Below are 14,187 nucleotides of genomic sequence, written 5' to 3' on the forward strand. Positions count from 1 at the left end.
AGTTACATCGACCAGCGACTCTAAATTGGTTCAGTGTGTAGTCAGATCTGCCCTATGATGGACAGATGTCTTGTCCACCGATGGTTCTGTCCTTTGCTGTTGCTCTAGCCCCGCCACTGTTTAGCAATGGATAAAGCTGGATCTGAAAAAGCATGAATGGAGTGTTTTTTCCATGTTAGGTGCAGAAAATGTAAATTATACTTATTACTGCAGGAATAATAAGCAGGAATGTCATGTTTACTCTTTTTATTTTATTTCCAGATACCCTTCCCACACTGGAAATCATGTCCATTGTGGTCAGCCTTATTCTGTGTTGCATGGTTGTCATAGCTTTCTTCATATACAGGTAAGAGTTTCTTACAGTATACTGTTTGTTCATTTGTCACTCTATTTTTTTAAAATGGCATTTGCTGAATTTCTTTTCTGACTTCTCCATCTAATCAGACCGCTTTCTAATAGATGATTGTTGGTTGGATTTGTGGCTATTTTTGGCCTGCATGCATCATCATAGCATAATATAATGTAACATTTTTACATCAGGTTAATATTATTCTGGGTTGTGTGTGTGTATGAGGTAGGAAATGGGGGACAGACTCTATACATCCATCCATCCATTTTCCAACCCGCTGAATCCGAACACAGGGTCACGGGGGTCTGCTGGAGCCAATCCCAGCCAACACAGGGCACAAGGCAGGAACCAATCCTGGGCAGGGTGCCAACCCACCGCAGGGACTCTATACATCATATGATAATAAACTATAATCAGGTAACAGCTTACAATATGGAGTTGCCTAGCATCATCTACTACTCACTTACTGCTATGAAATGAGATCATAACACATTTTTTGTAGCCTAAATAAAAAAGAGCAAAGTACCAATGAAAACTTTATAATAGGGGCTACCAATAATGCAACTTTTAGTCACTTACTGTATTTTTAAAGGACCCTAAAAAAGGCAATCTGTCATTTTAATAAGACATATAAAGCACCAAAGAAAACAGTTTTGAATAAGCGCTACCTAGTGTGTCTATTTCTGTGTTATAAGGCCCTAATAAAGATATGTTTGGTATATATATATATAAATATATATATAAAACTTACAAAGCATCAATGATAACTTTATGATAGGGGCTACCTATGGTGAGTCAATTAGACGCCCGCTACAATGTAAAAATTCCTTATTTGCAGTATCAATAACACCTTTTTACTATAAGGGCTACCCACTGTGCAGGGTGTGTGTGTATGTAATAATAATAATAATAATTCATTACATTTTTATAGCGCTTTTCTCAGTACTCAAAGCGCTATCCACACAGGGAGGAACCGGGAAGCGAACCCACAAACTTCCAGTGTCTCCTTACATAATTTTGTGTGTGTAATTGTCAGGTATCGCAATGTAACAAGACCAGAACAGACACTTTGGTTGTGTTACACAATAATTACTGAGTGGTAGATACACTGCAGCCAGCCCTTAAAGCCTGTATTTTAAATTGTTACCGATAATCATTTATGCAGTGACCAACTGTTTCCTTAGGAGGCACTTGCTCTCCGGAAATGTGTTCTTTTGAAATTGTGGAGTTTTAAGTAACCGAAAAATATAGAGATATGATATTAAAAGGTGATATCCCTCCCATAGTGATACGGCGGTGAATAATCACATAAGAGAAAAAGATATAACTTTTAAAGCTTTCTTTACTGACGACTTTACACGGCATTACAGACGGAGGAATCCATAGCATGACAATATCAAGGTGGGAACTTGATGTATACAGTCTGCCATTTTCCGTCACTGCGCTGAAAGGATTTTCGGGACAAATGACACTATCACCCATTCGTCCATCCACAGGCTTCAAAGTGTCTTGGCAGCAGTCCAAGCCTTATTTACTGGTTGCTCCATGTGCAGGCTCTCTCTCTGGTCTCCAAACAAGGACAGGAAAGGACTCAACCCCACCTCCAAAAATACAGGAATAGCACAATGCCTACTTGCAGTTGTCTCATTCTCCAAACTGCTAGACTAGTGGTTTCTAAATGCAGCCTAGCCCCTGTGTGCCATACTTGTTCTGCATGTGTGAATGAATCCATAAAACAATTTGCACAGAGATAGTGACATTAAACTTAATATTATAACAAACTTATTATAACACCAACATAGCAGACCATTCCAAATCAAAGAAGTACTTTATAAACCAGCAACCTAGAGTGCAAAAATGATTTAATATGTAATAAACTACAGACAGACACCCATGGAAGTGTTTGCGTAAGTGAACTGTGGAACACGCTGACAGAAAAAGATGACAGTAGAGTAGAATCAGAATCAATGCAGCAGATACAGAATGTTCAGACAACAGAGACAGGTACAGCCAATGTGTGAGAGAAAAGGTGGGAGCTTAAATATAAAAGCTATATTGGTCAAAAAAATTAAAGGAATGCTTTTGAAAACACATCAGATCTCAATGAGAAAAAAAATCCTGCTGGATATCTATACTGATATGGACTAGGTAATGTGTTAGGAATGAAAGGATGCCAAATTGTTTGATGGAAATGAAAATTATCAACCTACAGAGGGATGAATTCAAAGACACCGTGAAAATCAAAGTGAAAAAATGATGCAGCAGGCTAGTCTATTTTGTCGAAATTTCATTGCAGCAACTCAAAATCGTACTCAGTAGTTTGTATGGCTCCCACATGCTTGCCTGACAACGTTGGGGTGGGCATGTTCCTAATGAGACAACAGATGGTGCCCTGGGGGATCCCCTCCCAGATCTGGACCAGGGTGTCACTGAGCTCCTGGACAGTCTGAGGTGCAACCTGGCAGCATCGGATGGACTGAAACATAATGTCCCAGAGGTGTTCTATTGGATTTAGGTGAGGCAAATGTGGGGGCCAGTCAATGGTATCAATTCCTTCATCCTCCAGGAACTGCCTGCATACTCTCGCCACATGAGGCCGGGCATTGTTGTGCACCAGGAGGAACCCATGTTCCACTGTACCAGCATAGGGTCTGACAATGGGTCGAAGGAATTCATCCCAATACCTAATGGCAGTCAAGGTGCCATTGTCTAGCCTGTAGAGGCCTGTGCGTCCCTCCATGGATATGCCTCCACAGATCATCACTGACCCAGCACCAAACCGGTCATGCAGAATGATGTTACAGGCAGCATCACATTCTTCACGGCTTCTCCAGACCCTTTCACGTCTGTCACATGTGCTCAGGGTGAACCTGCTCTCATCTGTGAAAAGCACAGGGTGCCAGTGGTGGATCTGCCAATTCTGGCATTCTATGGCAAATGCCAATCGAGCTCCACGGTGCCGGGCAGTGAGCACAGGGCCCACTAGAGGAAATCGGGCTCTCAGGCCACCCTCATGAAGTCTGATTCTGATTGTTTGTTCAGAGACATTCACACCAGTGGCCTGCTGGAGGTTATTCTGTAGGGCTCTGGCAGTGCTCATCCTGTACCTTCTTGCCCAAAGGAACAGATATCAGTCCTGCTGATGGGTTAAGGACCTTCTATGGCCCTGTCCAGCTCTCCTAGAGTAACTGCCTGTCTCCTGGAATCTCCTCCATGCCCTTGAGACTGTGCTGGGAGACACAGCAAACCTTCTGGCAATGGCACATATTGGTGTGCCATCCTGGAGAAGCTGGACTACCTGTGCAACCTCTGTAGGGTCCAGGTATCGCCTCATGGTACCAGTAGTGACACTGACAGTAGTAAAATGTAAAACTAGTGAAAAAACAGCCAGAAAAGATGAGGAGGGAAAAATGTCAGTGGCTTCCACCTGTTAAACCATTCCTGTTCTGGGGGTCGTCTCATTGAAACTGATTAACAACCCCCTCTTGTACTTAGATGAATATCCCAGAAGTTTCATTGACTTGATGCTATACTCTGATTAAAAAGTGTTCCTTTAATTTTTTGAGCAGTGTAGTTGTGCTATCCATCTAAGATGGGATGCAAGCTAAGTAATTGACGTAGACCTCAGCGTTATTGTTTGCAGTACACAATGCATATGTCTCTGTTATATGCCATTTGTTATGGGATTCGTAAAAGCAGTGTTAATGTTTGTGATGCACCATCTGTTGGAATGATAAGTGCAATACATTTTATTACTAAAAATGTTAATGATGCACCATCTTTAGGAATGACAGAGACATAGAAACTGGATGAACACAGACACTTAGCCTTTTATTATGGTGGCTATTTATACAGAAGGAACCTCTAATATTCAAAATTCAAAAATATGGAATAATGTTACAGAAAAAATGCATTTGAAACAGAAAAAGAATTCCTAAAGTTTCCTGCTGCGTAACATACTTATTGAGATTTGGGGTATGTGTGCTGCTTATTGTGTAGACTCAGACGCCTGCTGGCTTTCTAGTGTTCACTGTAGCTCATCTCTTATCTCATGTGAACAGAAAAGTCAGACTTTCATTTTCATTGCTTCCACTCACTTGTTCACTGGCCATTGAATCATTCTTATTTGCTTATTCATTTATTTTCATGCCACTTGAAACCACACTCTTTTTCTTCTGCTGATGTTTCTGGCATTTGGAAATGGATTTCTTATTGTTGTATTTTTTAGAATTACAAGTGCCTTAAATTAATTGACATGTTCAGCTTGAATTAAATAAGAGGCCACCTGCTAATTAAATGTTTTTTCTGGATAAATAATGGGTATTCAAATATATGGGTGTGTCTCAATCAAAAGATTTTCAACAGTAAATGGAAAATGGAAATGCAAAAAAAATAAATAAATAAAATTGCCACCTGAATCCCATGCACTACAGTATTTCATTTTTGTTTAGCAATGTAAAAAACAGTTTAACCGATCCATCGACTTTCAAAACCTGGTTATTCTGTTACATGGTTGTGGGGCAGGTGATTATTCACCTGGGAACTGATACACAATTGTTCATATTTGGGTTTATCACACTGAAGCAGAAGGACATTTAAGTGGAAGCTGTATTTCCAAAGTAAAAATCTTTAGAAATTCATGCTTTGTGAAAAACTAGTGAAGACCTTTCAGTCCTATACGCTCCTTTCTTTAGCTCAAAGATAAGTTGTCCTGATATCTGATCCATATACCTTTTAAATGTTACCAACTATATGAGTGGGTAGTTTGTTCCAGATACTCATGACCCTTTGTGTGAGGCATTTCTTGGATTTCTTTTTGAATGCACTTCCCTTTAATATTCCCAAGTGTCCTTGAGTATATGATTCACTATTTAATTGAAAGAATTCTGCTGGATCAACTTCATTAATATCTTTGCAGACCAAGGCCCACACATATTCTGATTGTAGCGATTACTGTGCCCTCGCTGTTGGTTTGTAAAAGTGAAACCTTCATAGTAAATGTCAAAGTAAAGTACATGGCAGCGGAGAATGATGACATGTTGCCTGTTGATTAGTCCATGCAAAAACTATTTGACTGTACTCTGTAAATGTGATGATGATGACCATATTAATCTATAATCATAGCCTTCAAGACAAGACTAAAAAAATTTAATTTCCTTAACCTAAGGCGGTCATGTCCTGCAGAATACACTTGTTTTTTTTTGTTTCCTTTTTCTTTTGTACATATCCTAGTGCTGCTATGTCTGTTTTGTACAGTGGTCTTCAGGACTGTAACATAGTACTCCAAAGGCACTAGTGAGTTATGGAACCTGAGCATAAGGTCCCAATTTTTATATTCTTATAGTATAACTCAACATTTTATTTACCTTTTTAATTACTTCTACGCATTTTCTGAATGATTAGAATGCTGTGGCAGTATATATCCCAAACACTTTTTTTATTCCTGCAGATTAGTGTCACCCCTTTTGTGTTTACAGTTAATGATCCTTTAGCCTTCAGGTAGATACAAAATGCTTATTGTTAGATCATCTACAGTCAAATATTCTTAGGTTTAATTAGTAGTCTTGCTGAAGCCTGCCATATAATATATTTGTGTAGAGACAACCATGAGTGAATTTTGCTTAAAAGTGGGTGGGAACAACTAGATGCTCATTGAGTGTCACCTCCAGCCACCATAACAAAAATTTTCACACTGTTCCATTCCATCTGAACTAGTGTGGTGCTGAGGTGTCACCCGTTGCATGGCTGCACTTGGGTTTTAAACTGGGATCATGAGTTGATTTGTCATGTGGTTGGTGCGGCAATGCGTAGCGTGTGTTCCTAACCTCTCTCTCTCTCTGAGTTCACATTTCTAAACCATTCCAATGCCTCATGAAGGCGGCACTCAAGCTAGTGGGAGAGATTTCGAACTGCAAAGAGAAATAGCGCTCTTGTTAACCTGATCCGACAGACAGCAAGCTTCTGTTTACGATGAAATGTTGAGAAGTCTCCTAAAAAAACCCTTTAAGACATATTAATGTGTGTCATGTGTGCAAATAATGCATTGCACATATTAAGAATAAACACCCATGCAAGCTGAAAACCTTTCTGTAACGTCAGATTTTACATTGGCATTCGAAGACATCAATGGACGAGTAGTAAATGTGAATGTTACATTGTTGCAGGTGTGGTGTGTTCTCTTTGTTGTTCACCATTATGATGATAGTGTATGAGTTGATGTGATTTTGAAAGAATTGGCAGCTAAGCAAGTGAAAATATGCATTTGAAATAAACCGTGTTTCACACTAAGTCAAAAGGACTGGACTGCCATTAAGAGAGCTGATAACAAAGAGCCACAGGAGATGCAGATTTCAGTGCTGAAAACACCCAAATCAACAAATCTAATGACACCAGTAAAGCACAGACAAGGCTGCACAACACCCACCTTCTGACCACACATCCAAATGACTGATATTACTCGCTAATTGGAAAGGCAAATATGCCATGACAAAACAGGTGCAGCATTTTAACACGTAATGTATACCTAGACCATAATTCCTATCTAAAGTCTGTTTGCTGTTTTTATGCCATATAATGATAGAAAAGTCAAAATGACAAAAGATATTGCAGCAAACAAATGCTTTTAGTGTTGTGGTCACATACGTGTGTATGTGTTTTTCTTTCTCCTCTGTTATTACAATGTACAAATTAATCATTAAGCTTATGTTACTTTTATCATTAAGCTTAAGTTACCTAAGCTACTGAACTCCTGAAAGGACAACAACAGTTTTAGCCTTTATTTGCTTTCAACATCAAGTCTTTAATCTGGTTTCTTTTGCTCTCTCCTTGAACCCCGCTGGTTTAGTTTAGTGCACAGACTGAAGATATTTAGCATAGGTGTTACACCCTGTGGGGTTAGCCTTTGCAGCACCTGATTCTGCTGCTGTTTATTACAGATTTTTAATGGGTTATCCCCAGATGTGTATTCTCATTTGAGAAGCACATCTGGCCCCATGAGACTAGTGTCTAATGTGTACCTATCATCTACAGAGTATAATCTTTTGATGTAGTTGTTATGACTAAAAATGTTTTTGTTGGCCAACATACAAAAAAGCAATAATAGAAAAAAGTTGGCAATGGAGCATACAGTGCAGTGTGTGGTAATGCTATCTATAGTACCGCTTCTACTGTGCACTTTGATTTTAAACAAAATAACAAAGATATTTCTAGGCTTTGGAATTATCTTCTATAATTATATATAATGAGTATTTTTAATGGAGTTTACTGCTGACCCTGAACAATAAAAATTAATGATGTGAAAACATCATCAGAGAGACATACATGGACGCTTTGTTAATTATGTAAACTTGAAACTTAAAAACATCTTTGAAGCATACCCATTGTGCATTAAATATAATTGCCACTTGAGTCATTTGCCAGGCGACGCAATAATGTTACCTGCCAGAGTTATTTTTCTTCCATTGGTGGGATATTGGATAGGGCTACTTTCTCATTAGCTGCAGGAAGCTGGATTTTATTCTTGGACAGGTCACTTTCTTAGGTGTTTCTGTATTTTTTATTCATCTCTTTTTTTCTATATTTTTAGTACTATATACATACGATGTCTCTTAATTTAATTCCTTTCATATAATACATTTTGTGGCATTTTAATTTAGAGAACAAAGTGAGTAAGAACTCCAATGAAGTGATTATATAAGACAAATGAAACATTTTCTGGGGCGGCACGGTGGCGCAGTGGGTAGCGCTGCTGCCTCGCAGTTGGGAGATCTGGGGACCCGGGTTCGCTTCCCGGGTCCGCCCTGCGTGGAGTTTGCATGTTCTCCCCGTGTCTGCGTGGGTTTCCTCCGGGCGCTCCGGTTTCCTCCCACAGTCCAAAGACATGCAGATTAGGTGGATTGGCGATTCTAAATTGGCCCTAGTGTGTGCTTGGTGTGTGGGTGTGTTTGTGTGTTTCCTGCGGTGGGTTGGCACCCTGCCCAGGATTGGTTCCCTGCCTTGTGCCCTGTGTTGGCTGGGATTGGCTCCAGCAGACCCCCGTGACCCTGTGTTCGGATTCAGCGGGTTGGAACATGGATGGATGGATGGAAACATTTTCTGTCTCTTTAAATAGCATATCATGTGATTGTGTCTCTTGTTAGATCACAATTTGTACTCTCACATGGTGACATAGCTTTCAAGATGCTGAACAGTGAACATTACCAATCAGTATGTCCCAAATAGTTTAAGTGATGTCAGAGACTGCAATTCGGTTTTAATAAATGTCTCTTATTTGACCTTGGTAGAAAGCTGAAACTGGAGAAGGAACTGGCTGCAGAGCTTTGGAGAATTCACTGGGAAGACATTCAGAATAGCATCCTGGACAAGAACCTCCGAAGCACTGGCAGCAAGCTGACCCTATCACTGGTAAGAAAAAAAAACAATCATATGAGTACATTGTCAATTATTTCCTAAAGATAATTTAGGGATAAATATCAAAACACCTCATGGCATCCTGTGCAGATTATTTCCTTGCTGTCTTCTGGGGTGGCTTTCATTTCCTTTCAGATATTCCAAAATATGCTACTACAGGGTTGGATTATGTCAGTCCTGGATGGCTGCAGTGTCTGCTGGTTTTCATTCCAACCCAATTGTTTAATTAGAAACCAATCCTTGCCAATCTCAGGGCTTATTAATTTTATGGCTTGTCAGTCTGCAGTGGTAGGTTCTTACTCTAGATTTTTTCCTTTCCAAGGATATCACCCAAATGATAACTTTTGAAACAAGTTAGATGGAGATCTGCTGGCTCCTTTGTTATTTGCATCTTATTGCTAATAAGGAACCATTTAAAACACTGAATGCAGCTCTTTAAGACTGAAATAAGCATTTAAGGGTGGGGAACCTTAACAGCGAGACCACTAAAATGAAGCATCAAAATGTCACTTGAGCAGTAAGTGCTTCATCAGCCATAATTGGCTTCTCATTAAGAACCTGGGTTGGAACAAAAACCTGCAGCCACTGCAACCCTCCAGAAATAACATTGCCCACCCCTGCCCTACTGTTAAATCTCCAGTCTGTATTGATCCTGTCCTCTTCTAACAATGAGGCTTTGAATTCCCCTCATGAACTTAGTCAAAAAGTACCTCCAGCATTGATAAAAATTTCAAACCTTATCCCAGAGTCACTTCTCAAATGGGTTGAAATTACCTTTCAGTAGCCTCTTGTTGTTCCTGTGTCCATGAGCTCAACTAGCCTTGAAAAAGCTAAGTGAATAACAATAGACACTTGGTAGCCTTCCATAACTTTGTTAATTTTTCCAGCCTCCTTATGTCTTATCCAGGTTTTCTGTCATATTTCAGATTTCTTCTCACTCAAACAATTTTGCTTTAGAAACCTTTCACAGTGGTGAAGCACAGTGTCCACAATGCCTAGGTGTCAGTGTGGGTTTTAGTACCTTTCTCAATGGCCAGCAGGGACTTTCTCTGACTTCTGTGAGCCTATTACTGCCTTTATCCCTGCCAACCACTTGGAATTCACAGCACATTTTGTAACCAGTAAAGATGTTTTTCAAACAGAACAGCATGTCTGGCAGAGGATAGAACACAAGCAGGTTTTGATCAAACAGGTATACCTTTGTAAAAGAGCAGAAACAGAAATGGATCATTCAGTCCATTGGGTGCCTTTGGTTAAATAGTAGCTAAATTGTCCCAACATATCAACCAGATACTGTTTAAAAGTTGTTAAGCTTTTCATTTCAACTTCATGTCTCAGCAATTTTTTCCAAAACCTTAGCTAGAATGTGAAGCTGTAGTATTTAAAAAAAAGCTGTGCTTTAATTCTTCACAAAAGAGTGTCTGTCTTAAACAACACGATGTCTGATGTCATCAATTGACACAAGTGCAAAAACGCCACAGCCATGGGAAAGTGTCCATAGAAGCAAGCTGTGATGCCAACCAAATGATATCATCACATGGTGATAGAAAAGAATGTAAACAATACATTAAAATATTCTCTAAAAAAACAGAAAAGTTAAAAAAATATTTTAAAAGCCCAGAAGTGATCCAACATGACTAGGGTCCGTAACACTTGTCTGTGAGAGTAGCTGAGAGATGGCTAATAGATGTTTCTGTACTGAAAAAGTTTATATATATATATGTTTATTTACTACTACTACTACTGTTATACATTTTAACATCTAATTTAGAGAGTTTAATTCTGCGTGGACAGAAGCATTTGCCTTCACCGCCAACGACGCTGGCTTACCGGTGTGCTTAATATGTGGCGATAAATTATCGAACAACAAAAAATGTAACGTTGAAAGACATTTTCAAAACAAGCTCTCAGCATTCACTGAAAAATACCCAAGTGAAGATAAGCGAAAGAGAGCAATTTCAGAACTGCAACGGAAAGCTGGACAGAGCAAACATACTTTCAAAAAGTGGATCACTTCTACACAGTCAACTACAACTGCTAGTTTTGTGGCAGCTCAAGAGATCGTAAGGAGGGGTAAGCCATTCACAGACGGAGAATACATGAAAGAATCGTTCATAAAAATATCAGAGCATCTATTCTCCGACTTTAAAAACAAACGGGAAATTGTTCAGAAAATGCAAGCTGCATTTAGAGAAAGATTCAGTGAGTTCAGAAAGGAAAAACACACTCTCTCTCCTTCCCTGTCACACCCCTGGACATCGACCCATCCCTGCTGAACACATCCGCATTCACAGGAGTAAGCCCGATCTAGAAATTGAACTGGACGACATAGCAGATAAAGATTAATGGGTGTCTAAGTTCAAATGCCTGACAGCGGATCTTGAAGAAGTCACCCGTCAGAAGGCTACTCTCGCTAAAGAGCACAAATGGAGTGATATTGAAAACCTCCCCAAACCCGACAAATTTGTTTTCGACACATGGAGTGCCATTCCCGAAACGTATATGAACATGAAAAAATATGCATTTGGAGTCCTGTCCATCTTTGGCTCAACATATTTAAGTGAGCAAGTTTTCTCAAGCATGAACTTCATAAAGTCCAAATATCGCTCCCGCCTCACACATGAGAGCCTGCAGTCCTGTGTGAAGGTCAAAGTCACATTGTACAGCCCCGACATAGAGATGATCAGCAGCGAACTTCAGAAACAGAAGTCATTTTAAACAGGTGACAACAATAGCATTTAATAAGCTATTATTTTTCAGAAAAACAAAACACATTCATTTCGGACCCGGAGCTGATGTAGGTTTTTTTGTATGTTCAGGTGCTTCAGTTGATTCAGCACACTGAAATGGAATTTAATGTTTACTTTTTTAAAGCTGCTAAGCTACAGCTAAATGTTTTATTTATATTAAAGTGGGCTAGTTTTTATTTTAATTTTACACAGGTATAGGAAGGACCCAAATAGGCCTGCATAGTTCAGTTTAATTTATTTCAAAGTAGCCCTACACATGCACACTGCACTTCTGTTTGTTGTATTCCGTGGTTGTAACATGTAAAATCTAAAAAAAGATTAAAACTTTTAAAAGTTTATAAGCTGTGTTATGTTTTGCGGCTCCAGACTATTTTTCTTTGGAGGAAGGGGGGGCAAAATGGCTCTTTTGATAGTGAAAGTTGCAGACCCCTGCTTTAGAGCATAGATTTGGATGTTTGATTTAGATTACAGTGATCCCTCGCTATATCACGCTTCGCCTTTCGCGGCTTCACTCCATTGCGGATTTTATATGTAAGCATATTTAAATATATATCGCAGATTTTTTGCTGGTTCGCGGATTTCTGCGGACAATGGGTCTTTTAATTTCTGGTACATGCTTCCTCAGTTGGTTTGCCCAGTTGATTTCATACAAGGGACGCTATTGGCAGATGGCTGAGAAGCTACCCAACTTACTTTTCTCTCTCTCTTGCGCTGACTTTCTCTGATCCTGACGTAGGGGGATTGAGCAGGGGGGCTGTTCGCACACCTAGACGATACGGACGCTCGTCTAAAAATGCTGAAAGATTATCTTCACGTTGCTATCTTTTGTGCAGCTGCTTCCTGAAACGACATGCTGCACGGTGCTTCGCATACTTAAAAGCTCGAAGGGCACGTATTGATTTTTGACTTTGTTTTTTCTCTGTCTCTCTCTCTCTCTCTCTCTCCCTGCTCCTGACGGAGGGGGTGTGAGCTGCCGCCTTCAACAGCTTTGTGCCGCGGTGCTTCGCATACTTAAAAGCCAAACGGCCCTATTGATTTGTTTGCTCTTCTCTATCTCTCTGACATCTGCTCCTGAAGCGCACTCCTTTGAAGAGGAAGATATGTTTGCATTCTTTTAATTGTGAGACGGAACTGTCATCTCTGTCTTGTCATGGAGCACAGTTTAAACTTTTGAAAAAGAGACAAATGTTTGTTTGCAGTGTTTGAATAACGTTCCTGTCTCTCTACAACCTCCTGTGTTTCTGCGCAAATCTGTGAAAATATAGATAGATAGATAGATAGATAGATAGATAGATAGATAGATAGATAGATAGATAGATAGATAGATAGATAGATAGATAGATAGATAGATAGATAGATAGATAGATAGATAGATAGATAGATAGATAGATAGATAGATACTTTATTAATCCCAAGGGGAAATTCACATACTCCAGCAGCTAGCTAATGTTAATGCTACTATGTATGTGCAAGTCACCATACTGTAACTCATGTCATATACATTCATTACATACAAGTGGACTCTGTTTAAGGAAATACATATTTTTTTCAAGTTCTTTTGAATGACAACCAATGTCAAAAATGCCTTTTGAAAACATTAAGATTCTCTTTTACTTCCCATGTCTGTGTGAGTTTTCTGCACTTCTCCACCATCATCCCAAAAAAGTGCAGATGCATTTATTCATTTAACTGCAGCCTTAATAAATAGTAAGTAAAAAATAAATGTGCTAATCACACATAAGAAAATGAATTTTGAAGGTTGGAGATGTAACTAAGAATAAGGGGAAGGATAAACTTAATAATTTGTGTAGATAAAGGGCAGACATGATGAGAGCCCCTCCTAAACTACCAGTTTAACAGAAGCAGCTGAAAAGTAGAGAATAAAATCGGGAATTGAGCCAAATAGAGATTCAGACTACCAAGACGAATGTACAGAAAGGTCAAATTCAGAAAGATGTTTCATGCATTAACAACTGAAATTAGAAGGGAAACATACTGTTCATGTTGAATATCACATTTAAAGGCTACGTAACAAAACAAAAAATCCCAGCTTTCATTGGACCTTGGGAAGGATCTTTCTTTCAAGTCTGGAGAATAGCTCTTGATGAGGTAACTCTGACTCTCGTTCTACAATGCATAATGACTTCTAGTTTAATGATCATTTAAATAGCAGTGGAGCTGGAAGAGATGGGGCTTCCATTGCTAGACTGGGAGGAACATCAAAGTTCCTTCCAGTGATCTTTTCTACTCTAAGCTCAAAGAGGAAAAGGCAGTTTAATAACTGTTTCACACCCCAGTTCTTCACTGCCTTTTGTACTTGCTTGCAGCACATGAAACAATCCCAGATTATGTGTAGGTGATACATACATTACCCTGATTTGCAAATCATTACCTTTGCTTTTATTTGTGTCCGAAATGTCTGATCAAGTTAATCTACCAGCTGAAAGCAGAATTTTTTAAAAATGTTATTATAAATCTTTTGTTTACTTTCAACAGAGGGGGTCCAACTATGGCTCACTTCTCACCACTGAGGGAAACTTTCAGATTTATGCCAAGACTGGATACTACAAGGTATACAACAATATTTTGTTATTTCTCTCTGCATTTCCATGGATTTTCTTCTGTGTACTTCAGTTTTCTTCCTACATAGCAAAGAGGTGCATGTTTGGTTAATAAGTA

At 39.2% G+C, this 14,187-nt stretch overlaps 1 protein-coding gene across 1 annotated transcript in view; it reads left to right on the forward strand.

Annotated features, from left to right (window-relative positions):
* LOC114645534 (atrial natriuretic peptide receptor 1-like) overlaps window positions 1–14,187 on the forward strand; it is a 378,498-nt gene that overhangs the window by 315,983 nt on the left and 48,328 nt on the right. Inside the window, 3 exon segments of the mRNA XM_051923089.1 lie at window positions 262–346; window positions 8,632–8,752; window positions 14,005–14,079. Of these exon segments, the coding sequence (XP_051779049.1) occupies window positions 262–346; window positions 8,632–8,752; window positions 14,005–14,079 (281 nt within the window).

The sequence above is a fragment of the Erpetoichthys calabaricus genome, chromosome 2 (genome assembly GCF_900747795.2).
Source record: "Erpetoichthys calabaricus chromosome 2, fErpCal1.3, whole genome shotgun sequence".
Classification (NCBI taxonomy): domain Eukaryota; kingdom Metazoa; phylum Chordata; class Cladistia; order Polypteriformes; family Polypteridae; genus Erpetoichthys; species Erpetoichthys calabaricus.